The sequence below is a fragment of the Triturus cristatus genome, chromosome 1_1 (assembly GCF_964204655.1).
Source record: "Triturus cristatus chromosome 1_1, aTriCri1.1, whole genome shotgun sequence".
Lineage (NCBI taxonomy): Eukaryota > Metazoa > Chordata > Amphibia > Caudata > Salamandridae > Triturus > Triturus cristatus.
The window spans coordinates 93,574,137-93,595,570 of record NC_140579.1 but is presented as its reverse complement, the minus strand read 5'-3'; the positions used below and the strand labels follow the sequence as shown (position 1 = coordinate 93,595,570).

The 21,434-nt window shown below is 44.8% G+C and overlaps 1 protein-coding gene across 1 annotated transcript in view; it reads right to left on the bottom strand.

The window, feature by feature from the left end:
• Positions 1-20,449, bottom strand: part of LOC146869594 (uncharacterized) — a 243,168-nt gene extending 222,719 nt beyond the window's left edge. The window contains exon 1 of the mRNA XM_085640151.1: positions 20,263-20,449. Coding sequence (XP_085496277.1) covers positions 20,263-20,449 — 187 coding nt within the window. The remainder of the gene's footprint in view (positions 1-20,262) is intronic.
• Between the last annotated feature and the right edge of the window lie 985 nt (positions 20,450-21,434).

Below are 21,434 nucleotides of genomic sequence, written 5' to 3'. Positions count from 1 at the left end.
CAAGATCAGGATTTGAAAGAGAAAGTAATTTTTGACATATTTATTTGTCACTGCAGTGACAGACAAATTGATCTCTGATCAGTTGTTCCAAGAATGTTTCAAATTGACAGTCAGAAGCTAATTTTCTAAGTGCAGATATATATGTATCAACGTCTTCACCCTCCCTTTGCTGTCTCTTGAAAAATTTGTGTCGCAAAACCATTAAACTAGGTTGCTTGTGAAATCTAGTTTTAAGTTTTGTAACAGCATCTTTGAAAACATCAATATCTTCACCAGGAACATGTACAATTTCAGGGAGATATTTGTAGATAGACCTTCCCTCGAAACCAAGAGAATGAAGAAGTAAATATCTTTTGCGTTCATTGCTAAACCTAGATGCACCAATATCACCGAGATATGTTTGAAAGGCATCAAACCAAACCTCCCACCTAACGGGAGGATCACCAGCTGACTCCAAGAAGGAAGGAGGAGGATTAACTGATTGCATGATGTCACGAGATAAGAAATAGAACTGTAAGAGGAAGAAAACACAGAGTGAAAATTATGCAGATAAATAGCACAAGTATCTTAATTTTTGGTTTGAAAGATTATGAAGATTTAAGTGTGCGAATCACTGTTTGTAACTCGCTGGATAAAAAAAAAAATCAAACAAAAGTACAAACTTAAGTGAATAATTAACAAAATATTCCAAAGGAGTGTGCTGATCACTGCAGAAGACCGTTGGAATATTGATTACAGCATTACCCAAATTTGAATTAGTTGTTTCTGCAGATCACAAATGACAATACAAAGCAGTAAAATTGAGCGTGTGTGCGAATCACAGTAAAGATCCACAGATTGGCGCTGTACCTGAGCAGGAATGTGAATATGAATAAGCACCAACTTGTAATTGGGTTGAGTGTGCGGATCACTGTTATTTCTGCTTACGAAATGTACATGTAAAATCAATGATGGACTTAAAGTGTGTGCGAATCACAGTGGAGAACCGCCTGTACGATTGGCTTCAGATGAGTGTGCGGATCACTGTTACTCCGCTTACGACGTATATGTGTGAAATTAGTCATGCAATGTAAAGTGTGTGCGAATCACAGTGGAGATCCGCCTGAACGATTAGCTTCAATAAAACTTCATTGAATAAACGTGAATTCCATGCGCAGTTAGAGGTTGCGTTGCTTGGCAACCTCGAAAAGGCTTCTTGCGTGAGCGCAGGCGTCACATCACAAAGAAGCTGAGTCAAGACTTCTTGCGTGAGCACAGGCGTCACGTCACAAATGAGCTGACGCGAAAGTCCGGCACAATGAATTGCTTCGCGCCTGCGCAGGGACTTGCAAGAAGGCCGCAAGACGAAAGAACAAACCTTGCTTCAACGAGGAAGACCAGACCTTGGCAAACCCAGCAGTCCTCGATGGACAAAGAGAGCGGCAGGCCTGATGTCCGAAGCGGGGTATGTTTAAATTTGAAAAAATTAAATTATTGTCAAACTAGTTCGTCTGGGCTTACAACACGTTGAGGAGTAAATGCGGGGAGATAAAAAGAGTCAACAGTAGCCTTACCGCATAACCAGACATCGGATAGTAAACTTGTACCGTCGTGAAGGATGATCAAAATGATGATGTTGATAGGATGTCGAAAAGATTGAGCAGAGTCATTCGAAGCTTGAAGATTTGCGTGTAGGGTTTGTTTGATGGCTGTGTAGCTCAGGAATCGTCACCAATAAATTTGTTGTAATAAACTGGACGTCGGGAACTTGAAAGAGTTGTTTATTACTAGATGGCTACACAGCAGATACAGCAGACCGGACACAAAGGCAGCTCACAGAAAACTGCCCTGCAAACATTCAAAACATAGAATGTTGAGACTGTGCTTCTAGGCAACACGCTAACATTCTTTCTTAATGTCCTAGTGAGAATACACCATTTAACAAGTAAAGTAAATATAAGGTAACACTATGAAAAGGAAAGATGGGAATATAACAACCTGGTATAATGTAAAGTTTTGGCTTATAGCTGAGAGTCTTTGTCAGAGAGGTCTCATATGCCAGCAAATTAATCCAGGAAGGAAAACTGTGGTGAGCTTGGGAACCATAGGACAGGAGTGAGGTCCTTTCACTCGTATGCAGCTTGATTTCATTGAAATGCCCTCGTGCAACCGGCTAAGATATGTACTGGTGATTGTCTGTCTGTTCTCTCGTTGGGTTGAGGCTTACCCGACCAGAAGGAATGATGGAGTTACTGTAGCAAAACTCCTACTGAGAGAGTTCCTTCCTAGGTTTGGTTTCCCAGTAACGATTGAGACAGATAGGGGAACACATTTCCAGAATGAGGTTATAAAATTGATTTGTGAAGCATTGAATGTACAACAAAAAGTGCATTTTGCCTACCGACCAGAGGCTTCTGGAGTGGTGGAGCAAATAAATGGCACCATAAAGAACAGATTGGGAAAGTTTGTTTGGCCACAGGTCTAAAATAGCCAGATGTCTTGCCTCTAGTTCTAATGACCATTAGATCAATTCCTGATAGGAAAACTGGTCTGAGCCCCCATGAAATTATCATGGGTTGAGCGATGAGACATGTTTTCATTCCTGTCAACAAACTGTTGCCTATATCTGATGACTTTGTCTTGGATTATTGTAAGAGATTGGCTGATATGGTACATTCTGTGTTTCATTAGGTTGGACCAGATGCGACCACTCTTGAAAAGAAGCCAGCTCATGACTTGAGTCCTGGAGACTGGGTCCACACAAAAGTACACAGAAAAAGAAATTGTCTGCTCCCACGCTGGGGAAGACCACGACAAGTGATTCTGACAACAACAACTGCTGTGAAGTGTGCAGGGGTGAAGAACTGGATTCATGCCAGTCACACTCTTCAGGTCCCAAATCCAGAAGATCAATCTGAAGAGGAACAACGAGAAGTATCAGATACCAGTTCCGAATCAAAATCAGAAGAAACGAGAATAAGACAAAACCCAGAAGCAGGAGAAAAGAGTTTAAGTCAAATTGCTGGACAAGGAAATATACCACTAAGACGACGCCTTGACATTTCTGATACCAGTTCTGAATCTGAGACAAAAGCAGTTGGAATACAAGAAAGAATAAATGATGATACTGGAAAAACTGAACAAGTAATCTTTGGAAAAGAAATCCAGAGTACAAGCACAAGAGAAATTCCCCCCGAAGTCATAGAGGTAGAAGGTGAGGAATTAGATACAGAGAGTGAGGGTGAGGTAATTGCGGAAGAACCCCGAGGAGGTGTAGGGACACAACACACACAGGTAGAAAAAGGGACAGATAGCCAGCAGGAAGATTGCGTGGAAGAAACACGAGGAGGGATAGATACAGACAGTGAATCTGAAATCTTGAGTATAAAATCCAAGGAAGCTGAAATCCAGACGGATACAGAATCCGAAGAAAGTGAAGCAGAAAGTAAAGGTGGAAGAACTTTGAGGAAAAGAGCTTGGAAAACAGAACGAGAAGGGAAAGGATCTAAATTGAAAAGGCCTTTGAAAGGAGATATTTGGCCCAACAAAATCCAGAGGTTGAGATACCGACTAACCAGAAGAAAGTCTGATAATGCTGAACAAGTGAATGAAGTGTCTAGTCAAGAGAAACAAAAGGACACCGATCAGAAGCACTTGCAAAGAGCAAAGAGGATAAAGAAACCAAACCAGATGTACAAGTCACCGGAATGGACATATGTGGCACTTCCTGACATACAAGAGGAAGCTGATAGCCAAGAAAGTCTAAGAGTGGCTGTGCAGGAGGTAGACAAAGGAGAAGAAGATTCGGAAATCCTGAGAGTTATCTTGTCTGACACCAGAGAAGAAACGGATGATCAGGAAATTCTGAACAAAGACTGTGAACCTAAAGACAAGGACGATTCATACATGGATTGAGTGACAAAAGAAATCGAAAAGGAATTAAAACCCGGACAAGACATTTGACCAGAAAAGGACCAAGTAGGCAACTAAAGCCTTAGGTTTAGACAAAGATAAATTGTTGAAGAAAGAGGCTAAGTCAAAAGACACTGCTCATTACCAAAATGGCAAACAATGAAAATAGAAATCCAACATGTGGATTTCTTCGGAGATGGTGTAAAATGTGTTTCTGTTGTACAGGATTACTAATGTTTGTCTGGATCATATTAGCAATAACAATTTCATTTAGAGTAACATTTGAAAATATAGATGCACACACAGTAAACGGAACTAATAATGAAAAGGCTGATGAAAGTCATGTCATGAAACTGGTAGATAGAACAGAATTTCACAAAGGTAAGTCCATAAACGATTTTTCTAACAATGTTTTTTCAAAGTTATTGTATGAATATGTAAAAACAATGGAGGTTAGAGACTGCTATGTATGCATGCAGTTACCTGCATCTGTATCAGAAGGTGTCACTTATCATCACCTTCCTTTGACATATGAGATAACTTGTAGTGTCTTAGCTAGTTTGTTTTATAAAACAGGAAAATTAGAATACTATTACACTGATATAGATAATATTTTCTCACAGATTCCTGTAGTTCCTGAACTAAACAAGGTGATTCCTGGTAGAACAATAGGTGAATTGTTCCTGGAAACAAGAGAATTAACTTTAGAAGTGTTTAAGAATAACCTTACTTGTAGTTTAAGAAAAGAAGAGAAAACTTTCCTGAACATGGTAGAAGAGAGGAGAGTTAAAATGCAAAAGAAGGTGTCTGGGGAAAAGATGGAAACAACATTTTGGGATGTTGGGAAGGAAAATCATTTAAATGGAGAAACAAATCCAGCAATGGCTTTAGATTGGCCCTAGAAAGGGAAGTTATGCATCAGTAGAGATAATACTGTATATGATAATTATTTTGTAGGTGCAAGTGAATGCCATGACTTATACAAAATCATGGGAGGATGGGGATTTAAAGTAGGAAAAGATCCAGTATTCCTTGGAATATATTACATCTGTGGGAACAGAGCTTATTATAGGTTACGGGACATGTTACTTAGGCCTGGTCTTTCCAAAAATATTTCATGTGGAAAGGGGAGATGACGGATTGCATGAAATAGGTAGACAACTAACAAGTAGAAGGAGGGAGAGTTGGTCAGAAATTATAGGTGATATTTTTGGAGCACTGATACCAGCAGTTGGAATATCTCTGAATGCACATAAAATTAGAAAATTGTCTACAGTTGTGGATCGTTTATCAACAAGCACAGCTGGAGAGTTCTTAATGGTAAACACCGAAATGGCTACCATGAGAGCGATGATAATGCAAAATCGACTTGCCCTTGAGAATATATTGGCCAAAGAGGGAGGAGTCTGTGGAATGCTGAAAGTACAACATTGCTGGACTTATATTCCTGACGAAAGTCAGAACCTAAAGAAATATATTAAGAATATAACTGATTTGCATGAAGAAATTGTTCCAATGGAGGTTGAAGGTGTATGGGAGAAACTTGGTAAGGGTTTTTCCGCGATTAAGAATCTATTAACAAAACTAGGTAGCTCCTTTGTGGGAAAAATGCTGATACCTGTGACCTTTGTGATTGTTTTAGTGTTAATATTAAAATTAGGATGTGTGTGCATGAATAGAAGAAAATTATAAAATAAGATAAAAAGAGAAAACAAGAAAAAGAAAGAGAAGGAAATAAGAGAAAGAGAGATAGAAGAAATAGAATTAGAAGAGTTGCAAGATAATGTGTATAAGAAAACAAAAGAGAACAATATGGAGAACACTATGATTTTAAACTAACAAATGCAAGAGGAAATGAATAAAACCATTTCCGTAGATAAATTTAGTAAAATTAGTGAATAGTGGTGATGTTTATAAATCACCAAAGGGGGGATTGATGGAGCAGGTAAAACAGAATTTTTATACCTCCTCTAATTTGCATGAAATTAATTACGTAATCATTCAAAATTTAAATTCCAATAACCTGTTTGCAGTAAAAATGTATTAATCAACCTTTGCACCTTGATAAACACGAGATACACGTGGGACTAAAATGCTAATTGCATGCCAGAACAATTAATTAATGAATTATGGTACGTAAACTAATCATAGATTGTGGTGAAATAGGAAATTGCATGATTTATGTTGCTTTGTGATTGTTTGTGCTTTTAAAATCAACAAATGGTAAGTATTATCGCTTTAAATGTTGCTGCAGCTAGGAAATTACTAATATACATTGGGATTAGTGTGGGGTTAAACATTAGAATCTTCATTCCTATATATTAATTACTGTTATGTGTGTTTTTGCTTAAGTTGGCATTCGGGCCTACTAGGCCGCAGTACCCAAGATGGCGTTCTCCGAAGCAGATGCCACCATGTGAGCGCGATGATTTCTGCGCATGTCCGGATGGCTCTGGAGATCACCAAATGACCCCAACTATTGACACCATGTTAGGGTGGATAGGATAGGGACTTGTTCGCCTGTCAACAGATGATTATGTGGGAACAGCGGAAAGGACAATAAAGAACCCGTGTAATACAACTTCTTCACCTTGGAAGAGTTACATTCACTGCTCTCGCCTGAGAGCCAAAACCAAAACTTAATAAAATTGTGCCTTCCTATGCCAAGTCATCATGAAGAACCAGTCTTGTCCTGCGAAACTTTTAATAACCTACAGATAACCCCAGACTGTCCAATCAGAACACTTTCTTCTGCCCCCAAATGTCGCATGTTAGTATGAAGTAAGACGGAAAAGGGGTATAAAATGCCCTCATCTGCCATAGGGTGTCGTCAATAGCTTTTGATCGTTCATGGTGTTAGGTTGCATTGAGATGTTGGCGATTTGTTGGTTCACCTTGGGTTTATTTGGCGTTTGGGAGGAAACTTGCAGTGCATCCTATAGTTCGTCTGACGGTTTGATCCTTTGCTGTGGGTCAGACAGCCTGTCCTGGGAGTTGTACTAGAGAATGCGGATAACTCTCTGTTTGATCAGAAGCCATCATCGTTGGCGAATCGGTAATTAATTGAGTGTGTTTTTTAAATTCATGTTATTTACTAAATGTTTGATTTCTCTTTAAATAAAACTAAATTTATATTATGAGCTGTAGTGAATAAATGCAAACGCAAAGAAATGTATTATTAGATAAACATAATTTGAAATAATAAGAAATGAGTTTGTGGTTCTTTAATTAATTACAGAAAATACCAAATGTTTCCTAGGCTTTAATTGTGTTTTAGCTGGTTCTAATTCACCATCAACCAGTCCAACTAATTGGTCCATCGACCAAGTGGTGGAGTGCCTTGATGTTAAGGTCAGGATTCTGAAGATGTATATGTATAATATGTATATAATATAAAGCAAATTAATCCTGATAAGTAATAAGGTGCCCACATGTCCAGCGCGTTTCTCCTGTGTACAGATTTGGGTGAGATTTATTGAATGGCGAGTGTGTGTTGGTGTTATGGGCCCCACCAATGAATGAGTGTATGAATGAGTTGTTGTGATTAAGAATCTGTGACATAGAGAGAATATGTAAATGTTGTCCCTTGCGCTGCATCAATATAAACGTTATTTACATACATCCTGTGTGAAGTCTCTTTTGTGACGTTCAGTGTATTTATCGCGAACGACTGCTGTGCCTTTGCTTTATACATTGCCTCTGAATTAAGCCTGGCTGCTCAGTGCTAAGCTACCCAAGGGTGAGCACCGGTTATATGGCAAGTATAATCACCCACCCTTGACAGGAGTGGGCTTTGTTAATACTGGAGCACACAGAGTTCGCCACTCTGATGGCAACAGCATAATGCATCTGAGTTCAAATGATTCACCTCGTGCTGAGGGTGACTTCTTCCTCCACTGGGTGTGTGTTGCTGCTGTGCCTGCAACTGTGGGACAAGGAGGGTTGCAAATCTTTGAGGTGCTGCAACAGCTGGGACAGCTGGTAGCCCCGTGGCTCGGCAGGGACATGTCAAAGTGAGGGGTGATGGTGCGGATGCTCGTTCCCCTCATTCTCCCGGTGGTGGTGCGGATACTGATTGTGAGGATGGTGCTGGTGGTGCCCATAAAAAGGTGTGTACCACCTCCACCCCGAGGCTCCGCAGGAGGCGACAGAGGTCATTGGTGCTCAATGTCTTGTTTTCTCTGTATCACAGAAAGAGTGCACGTAGCTGCTGCCGCTGAGCTCCTGCTGCCTCAGTAAACTTGGGGACCAGCACAGCTGTAGAGGTGTATTCAGGGGTTTCAGTGTCACTGCTGGTGTTCTGTTCCAAGGAGGGCTGCTCAGCTAGAGCCACTTCACAGAGCAAGCAGAACAGAAGCCACACTGAGAGCATGCCTGCTGCAAGCTGAGCCGTAGAAGGATGCTGTACTCCTTGCCCCATTGATGCGAGCAGTCTGGCAGTGTACACTCTTCTATGTCTTTGTCAGCATTACAACTAGCTACGTCACGATCGAGGAATGTTTTGGTCTGCACAGTGTGTGAGGGTGGATCGGGTTGAGCAAGGGGGCCGCCATCTTAAGGTCATTTCATTTGCTGTCTTCCAGTCTGGGCTGTGTAAAATCTCTGGTTGCAATCACACTTTCATAAAGGTTTCTACTAATTGTTTGGAAATATTTGGGGCATATTTCACTCAGACTGTAAGGGTCTATGAAATATGCTTATAGAAAAAATAATAAATGTGTCCATGGTTCCCAGAAAGGTGCGCGCGTGCACCTCTGTCCTCCCGAGCGCGCAGTGCTGTGTGTGAAGCGTGCACACCCAGCACATCCCGGGAGAGCGTTCATGCTCCGAAAGGCAGAAAATGCTCATGCACTTGCTGCCTTTCTTTTCTAACTAGAGCTCAGCCGCAGGGCTGACTGTGCGCCTTTTGAAAGTATTTATGTTAATCACAGCGCCCCTCGAGGGCTGCATTGAACATAAATACTTTCAAAAGGCAAACAATCAGCCCCACAGCAGCGCTCTATTTAGAAAAGAAAGGCATCAAATTTAAAAGCACGAGCGTGACTCTGAAAGCACACCTCGTGTTTGTAGACTCGCTGCATTTCTTTCTAACTAGAGCTCAGCCGCAGGGCTGACTGTGCGCCTTTTGAAAGTATTTATGTTAATCACAGCGCCCCTCGAGGGCTGCATTGAACATAAATACTTTCAAAAGGCAAACAATCAGCCCCACAGCAGCGCTCTATTTAGAAAAGAAATGCATCAAATTTAAAAGCGCGAGCGTGACTCTGAAAGCACACCTCGTGTTTGTAGACTCGCTGCCTTTCTTTTCTAACTAGAGCTCAGCCGCAGGGCTGACTGTGCGCCTTTTGAAAGTATTTATGTTAATCACAGCGCCCCTCGAGGGCTGCATTGAACATAAATACTTTCAAAAGGCAGACACAATCAGCCCCACAGCAGCGCTCTATTTAGAAAAGAAATGCATCAAATTTAAAAGCACGAGCGTGACTCTGAAAGCACACCTCGTGTTTGTAGACTCGCTGCATTTCTTTCTACATAGAGCGCAGCTGTGGGGCTGATTGTGCGCCTTTTGAAAGTATTTATGGTAAATGCAGCCCTTGAGGGGCGCTGCGATTAACAAATACTTTCAAAAGGCAGACACAATCAGCCCTGCAGCCGCACTGCACTAAGAAAAGAAATACAGCAAAGTTTAAAAGCACAACGTGATTTTTTAGATGATCCTGGATCCTAAAGCACACATTGTGCTTTTAAATTTGCTGCAACGCCCATAGGCTAAGAGAGCTTCAGCCACCCCTGCCCGAGTTTTCACAGGTCTTTAAAGACGATTTGCATATTTACATACCTTTGTAAACTGGTTACCCAGGCATAGTTTTTTTCTGGTTCCAGTACCCCCTCCCCCATCCCTCCCGTGTTGTTTAAAGAGCCTCCAAAGACCTCGTCTCGACACTAAATAGGGTTATAAATAAAAAAAGTTTGCATTCATTTGTAATATGACTTTTCTGTATTTGTTCCCTTTAATTATCAGTCATGGATCATTCAGGCAGCCCTCGAACACAATTAAAAGTGCTTTCAATTTATATTTGCTGTTAGAAGTATGCACAGATAAGTGCTAAAAATATGGCTTTTGGTGACTGCTTATTTTTGTACCATCTGGGACTTCAAAATAATGAGCTGGCAATCCTAATCATAAGACTGGAAGTTTGTTGCAGGATCAGCACATTATTTATTTTGATCCTGGATCCCGGATTAATGCCATAATAGCAATAGTTTAAACTTATATCTGAAACCCTACGACACTCTCAATAACATGCTGAGTTACTTCAAGTGTCTGGGAATGCACCCTGCATTCAGACAACTCACTCCTCATTCTCGCCCTTCACTTTACTGTTCACCCTGCACTCACAGTGATCACATATAACTCACACTGATCACCATGCACTCACACCATTCACCCGCTCACCCTGCACTCAGAGTGATCACTCTGCACTCACAATACACATGTGTAGTCACATGAGCACACTACTCACCCTGCACTCATGTGATACTTCACTCACCTGTCCCCCTCACTGCTCAATCTGCAATCTCACTCAAACAAGCCCATCACTAACCATGCATTAATTCGTCCCACTCTGCACTTACAGCCGCACCCAAATTCATATGGTCCTCACTCACCCTGCGGTCACTCCTCTTTCCCTACTCTCACACTGCCGCATTACTCACTGTGCACTCACATGGGTACTCCTGCCACCCACACAGCACAGAGGGTTAATGTGCCTTCTACAAACAAAGTGTACCATGCAGATAACAGAACTAAGTGTGAGTAAACAATGAGAAGCGCTATTAAAAAAATAAATGTTTGTCAGAAAGGTGCTATAGAGACATGAGACTGTTGCACAGTGTGCGATCAGTGCTAGGATCAGCCCTGGCTGAGAGTGTTAGTCCCCCCCGAAGTTCGGGTCTAGTAGCTCCCCTACTCACAGCGCCAGTCATGGGCTGCATTTAACATAAATCTTTAAAGGCAAACCATCAGCCCCACATTTAGAAAAGAAAAGCAGCAAGTTTTATAAAGTGCGAACTCAACCCAAAAGTATTAGAGCAATTTACATGATTTATTTATTTATTTGTATGCATGGGGAGATTAATTGATTTGCCAAGAATCACAAGATGTTAATCTAACCCAAGACTCAAAACCCATCTCCTAAGTCAGCAGCTCGAGCATTAAGCCACAACCTCTACCACAAGTGTGAAAGCCTTTTCAATGTTATATACAACTATATGCAACTAACAATCACTGGAAAATCCAATAGTCCTGGCTTCTTGTAGGTGTCATGTTACTTGCATAAGATATCTGGATGCAATGACAGAAGAAGTAAAATATCAGTTGGGTGGCACACTATGCTAAGCACAGATTTTTAGCTTAATTGCTTTTAAGCCACGCCCTTAATTGCATCGGTCACGTCCCTTTGAGAGACCCCTTGGTTTTTTCATCCCACTTAAAGCCTTGGTCTACACACGATGTCGGGTTCTTGGCACACATAGCCTCGGCTGCAGTACACAAAGACCTTACTTTGACGCACACAGAGGAAAAAAATCTGAGTGAACATTGAATGTGTCTACACATGTCAACTTGGGCAGAGGATTGTTAATTGAGCAATTTGCCAGGGGTGCGCACCAGTAAACTCCGCCATGTGGTGGTTGGCAGAGTTTTTGCTGAACTCCGTGCTCCAAGCAGAGCGCGGGGTGGGCAAACTCCACAAACTCCAACAACAGAGCGGACTTTATTGCCCACCTCTACTGACAACCCCTACTCTTCCGGCTGTCGGAGGAAGTGCTCAATGCATTGAGACAATGGATGCACTGTCGGAAGAAATGTGGCAGTCCTCCCAACTCTAAATAGGTCGGGTGGACCGTCAATTTGCCGAAGAAGTTACTCTGTCTCCTTTTGTGATGGAGTATAATGTTTACCAAACCTTAAAACAGACCACTAATCGTTTTCAAAGAAATAGCTTTGAAAAGACATTGTGTATACTGAGTGTAATATTATTTACAATGTTCAAGACTAGGAGTGAAAAAATATTTAAGGTGAGGTGTTGAGAAAGAGATTTAAAAGCAGAGACGTTTTAAGGCACAGGAAAAGTGCCCAGGGCCCCTACCTTCCAATGTGCCACCTGGAAAAGTGAACTTTCTCTCTATTTGACCTCTGTGTATCCTATTTGGCTATTTACACCTCTCTCCCTCCCTCCCTCAATTTCTGACTCAACCTACCTAGTGTCCGTGGCAAGACATATTTCAACTGGTTTTGGTGACCTTGTTAAAGTTTAGTATGTAATTTAGCACTGCTTGGCATCATGTAGGCTTGAATTAGCAAGAACCTGAGTAACAAAATTCAATGTTATTCCATAGTTCAGCCCCAAAATAGGTCTTGCCCTGGGTCCCCCAAATCCTTCAGATGCCACTTCTTAAACATCTAGCTGGAGCGTTTACTACCTGCACTGTAAATGCTCATTACATGTGATAGAAGCTTGTACTGCTACTGCATATACTGTTGCTGGGGTATGGGTGTGTGTGTGTCTAAATAAATGGAAGCTTACACTACTGTTGCCTGCACTGTAAATGTTATCTACATCTGATAGAAGCTTGCACTGCTCCTGCCTGCACTGTAAATGTTCTCTATATGTGATAGAAGCGTGCACTGCTACTGCCTACACTGTATATGTTATCTACATGTGAGAGAAGCTTGTACTGCTACTGCATATGCTGTTTCTGGGGTATGGGCGTGTGTCTGAAAATAAATGGAAGCTTGCACTGCTGAGGCCTGTACTGTAAATGTTCTCTACATGTGCTAGAAGGTTTCACTCCTGCTGCCTGCACTGTCTCTAGATGTGATAGAAGCTTGAACTCCTGCTGCCTGTACTGTAAATGTTCTCCATATGTGACAGAAGCTTGAACTCCTGTTGCTTGTACTGTAAATGTTCTCTACATGTGATAGAAGCTTGAACTCCTGTTGCCTGTACTGTAAATGTTCTCTACATGTGCTAGAAGCTTTCACTCCTGCTGCCTGCACTGTCTCTAGATGTGATAGAAGCTTGAACTCCTGTTGCCTGTACTGTAAATGTTCTCTACATGTGATAGAAGCTTGCACTCCTGCTGTCTGTATTGTAATTGTCATCTACATGTGATAGAAGCTTGAACTCCTACTGCCTGTACTGTAAATGTTCTCCATATATGATAGAAGCTTGAATTCCTGCTGCCTGTACTGTAAATGTTCTCTACATGTGATAGAAGCTTGCACTCCTGTTGCCTGTACTGTAAATGTTCTCTACATGTGATAGAAGCTTGTGCTGCTACTGCATATACTGTTTCTGGGGAATGGGTGTGTGTAAATAAATGGAAGATTGCACTGCTGCTGCCTGTACTGTAAATGTTCTCTACATGTGATAGAAGCTTGCACTCCTGCTGCCTGCACTGTAAATGTTCTCTACGTGTGATAGAAGCTTGAACTCCTACTGCCTGTACTGTTAATGTTCTCCATATGTGATAAAAGCTTGAACTCCTGCTGCCTGTACTGTAAATGTTCTCTACATGTGATAGAAGCTTGCACTCATGTTGCCTGTATTGTAAATGCTCTCTACATGTGATAGAAGCTGGTGCTGCTACTGCATATGCTGTTTCTGGGGAATGGGTGTGTGTAAATAAATGGAAGATCGCACTGTTGCTGCCTGTACTGAAAATGTTCTCTACATGTGATAGATGCTTGCACTCCTGCTGACTGCACTGTAAATGTTCTCTACATGTGATAAAAGCTTGAACTCCTGCTGCCTGCACTGTAAATGTTCTCTACATGTGATAGAAGCTTGAACTCCTACTGCCTGTACTGTAAATGTTCTCTACATGTGATAGAAGCTTGCACTCCTGCTGCCTGCACTGTAAATGTTCTCTACATGTGATAGAAGCTTGAACTCCTACTGCCTGTACTGTAAATGTTCTCCATATGTGAAAGAAGCTTGAATTCCTGCTGCCTGTACTGTAAATGTTCTCTACATGTGATAGAAGCGTGCACTCCTGCTGCCTGCACTGTAAATGTTCTCTACATGTGATAGAAGCTTGTGCTGCTACTGCATATGCTGTTTCTGGGGAATGGGTGTGTGAAAATAAGTGGAAGATTGCACTGCTACTGCCTGTGCTGTGAATGTTCTCTACATGTGATAGAAGCTTGCACTCCTGCTGCCTGCACTATAAATGTTCTCTACATGTGATAGAAGCTTGCACTGCTGCTGTCTGTACCGTAATTGTTATCTACAAGTGATAGAATCTTGAACTCCTGCTGCGTGTATTGTAAATGTTCTCTGTATGTGATAGAAGATTGAACTCCTGTTGTCTGTACTGTAAATGTTCTCTACATGTGATAGAAGCTTGCACTGCTGCTGCCTGTATTGTAATTGTTCTCTACATGTGATAGAAGCTTGCACTGTAAATTTTCTCTACATTTGATAGAAGCTTGCACTGCTGCTGCCTGCACTGTAAATGTTCTCTACGTGTGACAGAAGCTTGTACTGCTACTGCATATGCTGTTTCTGAGGTATGGGTATGTGTCTGTAAATAAATGGAAGGTTGCACTACTGCGGCTTGTACTGTAAATGTTCTCTACATGTGATAGAAGCTTGCACTCCTGCTGCTTGCACTAAATGTTCTCTACATGTGATAGAAGCTTGAACTCCTGCTGTCTGTACTGTAAATGCTGTCTACATGTGAAAGAAGCTTGCAATGTTGCTGGACATGCTGTAAACGCTCTCTTTGTTCAATGGAAGCTACAACACATGCTGTTCTGGTGCTCGTGTGTGTGTGTATGCATGTGTATGCTTGTGAGTGTGTGTGTGGGTGTGTGTGTGTGTGTAAGAGTGCACTGCTGCTGCTTGTAAGTAACAGAAGCTTGCACTGCTGCTGCACATGCTGGTTATGGTGTGTGTGTGAGTGAATGCGCACCACTGCTGCAGTGCTGCTTGTTGTGTAACACAAGCTTACACTGCTGCTGCACATGCTGGTTATGGTGTGTGTGTGTGTGTGTGTGAATGTGCACCACTGCTCCAGTGCTGCTTGCTGTGTAACACAAGATTGCACTGCTGTTGCACATGCTGGTTATGGTGTGTCTGTGTGTGTGTGTGTGTGAGTGAGTGAATGTGCACCACTGCTGCACTGCTTGCTGTGTAACACAAGATTGCACTTCTGCTGGCTAAGCAGCATGGCGGACTAGACGTGTCCTGCCGTAGCTCTCCAAGCCCACGAGTGATCCTGACGATATCCTGAGCTCTCAAACAGCCCACGACCATGCACCCCTGCGAGAGATAGTGGGGAGCATCGTGCGAGACAAGGTTTGGGTCATCGGGGCCTCCTCCGACGCCGAGGCGCCGGAGACTCGACGAGAGGAGCGGACCCTTAAGGGAAGGCAAGATGGCGGCGGAGGAGTCGCCGTAGTCAGAAAACCTGGCAGAGATCCGCGCCGGAGGGTGAGGAGCTGCGCTGTGTCCCCCGGGAGGACAACGTGGAGCAGAGGACATTCGAGGGACCAACGGAGCCATGTCTATTGTTTCTCCCTGGCCCCCCGCCCGCCAGGACGTCCGAGGCACAGGTGGAGGCTGACGGCGGGGGACAGCTGCGGTGCGGCAGCTGCCATCAGCACACAAGGGGTAGGCGGTGCCGCGCCCTCCTCTCTTCCTGCCCTTCCAAACATATCGGAAGTCCGGCTGCCTCTGTGGATGTTTGAAGCGGGAGGCAAGGATTGCTGGTGAGCCCGGGACGGCTGGACCACTGGGGGTGAGAGGTGGGACCTTTGTTCTCCTTCCCCTCCTCCCCTGGCCGATGCAGTAACTGTTTGTGACTGGTGGGGAAAGACTGAGATCCTGGAGAGGCGGCCTGTTTGGAGGGCTGCCGGAGCTGTGCCCCCCGCTCCCCCCTGCCCCCTATCACCTTTCTGGACTAGCGGGCTGATGTGATAACTGTTGGCGATGCTGGAGGTGGGGGATAGTGGCGACGCAGTCCGGCCAATGACGGGTAGACCGAGTGGTGCACGGGGGACACCGGAGGAGGAGGTGGCAGGCGGGCGCTAGGACCGGCATGCTGTGGTCCGGCTGGTGCCCAAGGAGAGGCCACTGGGTGCTAACAGGGCGCAATCCGGCGTCGAGCCGAGACAGGTGAGCCTGCATAGTGCCGTGCCTGTGTGAGCCAGATGGGCCTGAAGAAGTGGTGAGGCCGACCCGCAACCCCAGGAGAGTGCTGCTGATACCTGACATCGAGGGGGCGCCTGACATCTGCCAGGGCGACAACGGGCGGCATGGGGCAGTCCATGCACAACACCAGAGGAGAGGAGCGAGGCACCGGCGGGAGCGCACGCAGGGCCTGTGGGGCCTGACCGCCTCGGTGCAGGCGGAGGAGAATAGCCTACTTGACGAACGACGGCATAGGAGCTTGCAGCCGGGACGGTACTAGTGAAGGGGCATAGGATCTGAGAGACATCACGGGGAGGCCCGAGGTGCACGGTGGCTGGCCCGTAGGTGCAACAATAGCGCCTTAAGAGACATATTACACTGACACAGCAAATCCCCTAACACAGGACGGAGGGAATCCAGTGGTTCAGCCACGAAACCCAGGCACAAAGGAAGGGGATCACTATGGCGTGTGACAAGGACACTAAAACGAAGAAGCAGGGGAAATTGGATACATTTGCTAAACCCCTGCCGGGGACGGAGGCCCCCGCAGTGACCACCATGGATGTGCCGGACAATAATGTTCTCCTTCAGGCCATCCGCTCCTCCAGGGAGGCACTTGAAGGTAAAATTGACGGCATCAAGATTGATGTCAACTTACTCCGTCAGGACTTATGGAATGTGTCAGAAAAAGTCACACAGGCAGAGCACAGAATATCAGAGGTGGAGGACACTACGCAAACTCTTCGGAAGGAGGTTACAGAGCTGAAGACCACCATGAAGGAGGTACTGTGGAGAGTGGATGATGCGGAAAACAGGGCACGAAGGAACAACCTCCGCTTTATCGGTTTTCCGTAAAACGTCGAGGGGACGAACGCCAGTGCCTTCCTGAAAAAGTGGATACTAGACACCCTGCCTAACACACACTTTTCGCAGTGCTTCATCATTGAGAGGGCTCACCGTATTCCGGGGGTTCGGCCGCCGGTAGGGGCAATGCCAAGACCGTTGATTGCGAAGTTTCTCAACTACCAAGACCGTGACCTTGTCCTTCAAGGTATTTGAAAGAAGGGGGAAATCAGGCTCCACAATGCTAAAATCATGGTGTTCCCGGATTACTCGCGGGAAGTCCAGAAACAGCGTAAAATGTTCGACTTGGTCAAAGATAAATTGAGGCAGATGCAAATTACCGACATGCTCCTTTTCCCGGCAAAGCTGAAGGTGATATATCAGGCCAAGACAATGTTCTTTACGACACCGGAGGAGGCTTGGCACTGGATTGAGGAACGCCTGGTGCTTCGACCCTTGGGGACTCAGCGATCACCCAGTGGGAAGGCCCTGAGCGGACGCAGTAACAGGCCCCGGACGCAGAGGCCGGAATGGAGAAATGGAGACACATCCCAGAGAGTCCTCATTAGGACGACCCCATACGACACCAGGGGGACCACGGGCAGGACCCCGAGAGCGTCAGACTCTGAGAGCACATCGCAGCGGGGAAGGCATCACAAGAGACTTGTGAGAGAGGACGCAGCCCAACTAAGGTCGGCGGACTGTAAAGACCAGGACATCACCACAGATTCGGAGGGGGAACATCCTCTTATGCAGAACATTAACCTCCTTGAAAACCTGGGGGTGTCAGACATGGTGGCTGGTGCAGAGACGCCAACTGAACATGGAGAGGTGGCTGAATGCTGAGCAGAGATGGGCGGGGAGAGTGGTGCGGACAGTAAGCAGAGAAGGGGCTTTCCTACCTCCCTTTGTGTGTGCAGTTTTCTTTTCTTTTGTGTATTTGAGAGTAATTTAATTTGAAGGTTTAACAGTTGGGGGGGTGGGCGACAGACCTCTCCTGATCCAAGCGACAAAGTTGGTCATGTTGACCTGTGGGGGGAGTCGATTGGGTGGGGGTTGAGTGTGGAGTGGGGGAGGGAGGGGGGGGTGAGTTTATTATGGTTTTCTGGAACAAAAAAAGGAATGTATTTGTTGAGGCCCCTCAGGGGGGAGAGGGGAGAGGATACGGAGCGTGGGGAAACACCGATACAGCAAGAATGACAGCCATATCATAGGAAGAGACTTTAATGATATATAAAAAAAAGATTGCACTTCTGCTGCACATGCTGGTTATGGCGCATGTGTGTGAGTAAATGTGCACTACTGCTGCTTGCTGTGTAACAGAAGCTTGCACTTCTGCTGCCATTTGTTGTAAATGTTCTCTTTTTGCGATGGAAGCTTGCATTGCTGCCCTGCATGCTGTTTCTGGGGCTTGTGTGTGTGTGTGTGCGTGCATGCATGCATGCGTGCGTGCGTGCGTGTGTGTGTGTGTGTGTAGCTGTGCTGCTGCTGTCCATGCCTTTCCTGTACTGTGCGTATTAACGAAACTTGGGGAAATATTTCCACTGTGCAAAAACCAAACCAAGTGGCTTCATTAGAGTTCTGTTCTCATGGTACGAGCTTGAAGATCCCTTACTATGCCAACTTCAGACACCAAAACAAATGAAGTGGGGCAGCGGTACTGCAAACCCCCCCGTACCACCGGCTGCCAATGCTAATTCATTCATTAACCTCGCCGTGGAGGCTGCTATACCACCCTATGATAATTTCACATAAGTAACAGTGGGGCATATGTATCAAGCTAAATTGCGATCGCAAACGCTGAAATTCACAGAATTTCAGCATTTGCGATTGCAATTTAGCTGTGTGCAATGTATGAAAAAAAACACTTGCAAAATAAGGAATCGCTAAATTTGCGATTCCCTATTTTGCGAATGCATTTCAGGAATCGGAAATTGCGATTCTTTAAATGCAATGTAGGAAGCACAGAAAAATTGCGATTTGGCCTTAAGGAATCGCAAATTACCACCAACTTCAAGTTGGTGGTAATTTGCAATTTCTTTGAAAAATGCACTTAAGTGCATTTTTCAAAGTGCAATGTGGCACACATATATGTGTGCCACATGTGCACACATACCTATTTCAGGGTTGCAACAGGGTGTCCTTTAGGCACCCTTGCAACCTTGAAATTGCATTCTCAATTTGCGATTCTCTAATGGTAATCGCAAATTGAGAATGTCTTCCCATTCATTCCTATGGGCCTCCTAGGCCATAGGAATGAATGGGAAGGTATTCCTTATTTGCCAATCTCAATTTGCGATTCGCAAATAAGGAATATGTAGGATTCGCAAAATTTTTAGCAAATCCTACATACATTGCATTTTGTGATTCTCTAATTGCGATTCTCTGAGAATCGCAAAACTCTTTTTTGATACATATGCCCCAGTGACACGTACCATCTGCGAATAAACTTGCCAGGACACTGATGGAAGACTTCAGAGGCCTCCATGAACCCAACTTACCACCTAGCCCTTGCTGCGGATTTCCAACAAATCCTCCTGCCATTCGCCATGTTAATGTCCAGTTTGTTCACAGCGCCTAATACCAGATACGTTTCAAGGCACGGGCAAAGAGGGAATTGCCAAGCGCCCCCATCTTCCAAGGCATCCCTGGGTAAGTGAACTTCTCTCGGTCTCATGTCTGTATATTTCTTTGTTTTAACCATTTACGTAGACTTCATTTTCTATTTTTTTTTTTTTTTTTTTGCATCCTTTATACAGCGCGAACACGACCCGAAGGTATTGGAGCGCTTTACATGAGCACCGTATTTACATTACACATTCAGCCACGGGGAGATTAAGTGATTTGCCCAGAATCACAGGATGTGGACGCGACCTCGAGGCTCGAACCCTGGTTTCCTGCACCAAAATCGGCAGTTTAATCCAACGGACCACATCCTTGTTAGCCATCATGGGATTTGAATTATTAGCGGAAAGTGAGAAATTAAATTCAAAATTGTTCAAAACACAGGCCCTACGTTACAACATCTCTTGCCAAAGACCCCCCTAAGACGACACTCCTTAATGTTTGGAATCGGCGCATTTCTAAGTTCCCCAATGTGGGCAGATAAGGGGTCCCTCGTCCCTGCACGAGATGATAAAGTGTATTTGCCCAGGGTCACACAATTTGTATCGTTGGGAAAACAGCCAACTCACTGGCGCTAATGGATGGTGGTCAGCATGTCATAAAGTTTCGAACTAGAGGCATATACCGTTGCGTTTAAAGCTCACTCGGCACCGTTCAGGGGATTTAAGCGCTACGCAAATGAATCGAACAGAGCTAGACATACCTTCCGGCTCAGGGACGTGGTGCTCCAAAGCTGGGGCAGATGTCGCGGCGATACTCGGCGGTTTAGCTGTGGGTGGTGGGGCTTTTTCCTTGAAAAAGAACCCCCACTGAGCTCCTCCGAGGGGCAGTAGGCCGCAGAACACCAGGAGCAGGTGAAGCCGCCGCCCGCCAGGCATCTTCAACGCCATTGGCTCTTAGAAGTGCTGCGGACGGCTACTGGTGGTGAATGAATGGATGAATGACGAGGAAACTCGTATAACCAAAGTGAATCCCGCTTTCCTCTACCCTTCGTTGGAGCTCGGTGCTGCTGTCCTCCTGGGGCTTCGAGTTCCCGTGGGGCAACCTTTGTCACCCGTCCTGGGCGGGCACTGCTCTTATCAGGCCCGGGTTCCAGGATGGCTCCGCTGGGCTGCGAGAGCGCACCCAGTGCAGAGAAGGCATGACGAGCCCAGGTGAGTGCGGGCCAAGGTCCGGCCTGAAGCCTGCGGCTCTGAGACCCGCCTGCCCCTGGCAGATCCGTACCCGGCTCTCCCCTCATTCCGGAGCAACGCCTGCCACTCCCTTATCCCCTCACTGGCTCTGCCCCAGCCCAACCGGCCGATTGCAACCCATGTACTTGCATGTAGCAGGCTTGCTAGCTCGCTCCACGTCGAACAAAATGTTGTCAATCTATGAGTATCATTTTATAAATCAATGCATTCTGGAAGATGCAGCCTTCACTCGAACCGGACGGACGAACACAGCCACTAAAAGGGATTTGTAAAAGGAAAGCCCAGCATGGAGCGACCGTGCCGCCCTCGGGGGGCCAGCGATCTCTCCCTTTACCGACAGAGAAGGGTGTTTTTTTTTTTTTTAAGTTCAAAAGATCTTTATTAAAGAAGTAGAGGTGTCAATACATAAGAAAGATTAAAACATAACAACAATGTAATAAATAGAATAAGCATGTCTGTGGAGTTAAATATGAAACTAAGAAATAACAAATAATTGAGGCTATGTAACAGAAATCAGTACTGGAAATAATATGCGATAACATGAATTACGGAAAATGCAAAGGAACATAAAAGGTCAATCAGGGAGGCTTGGGGACCTCCTGCTGAAAGGGAGGCAAATGGGACGAGCGCTTAGCACAAATATCAAGGTACAAAGTCACAGGTAACCAAAGGTCCTGTCGTT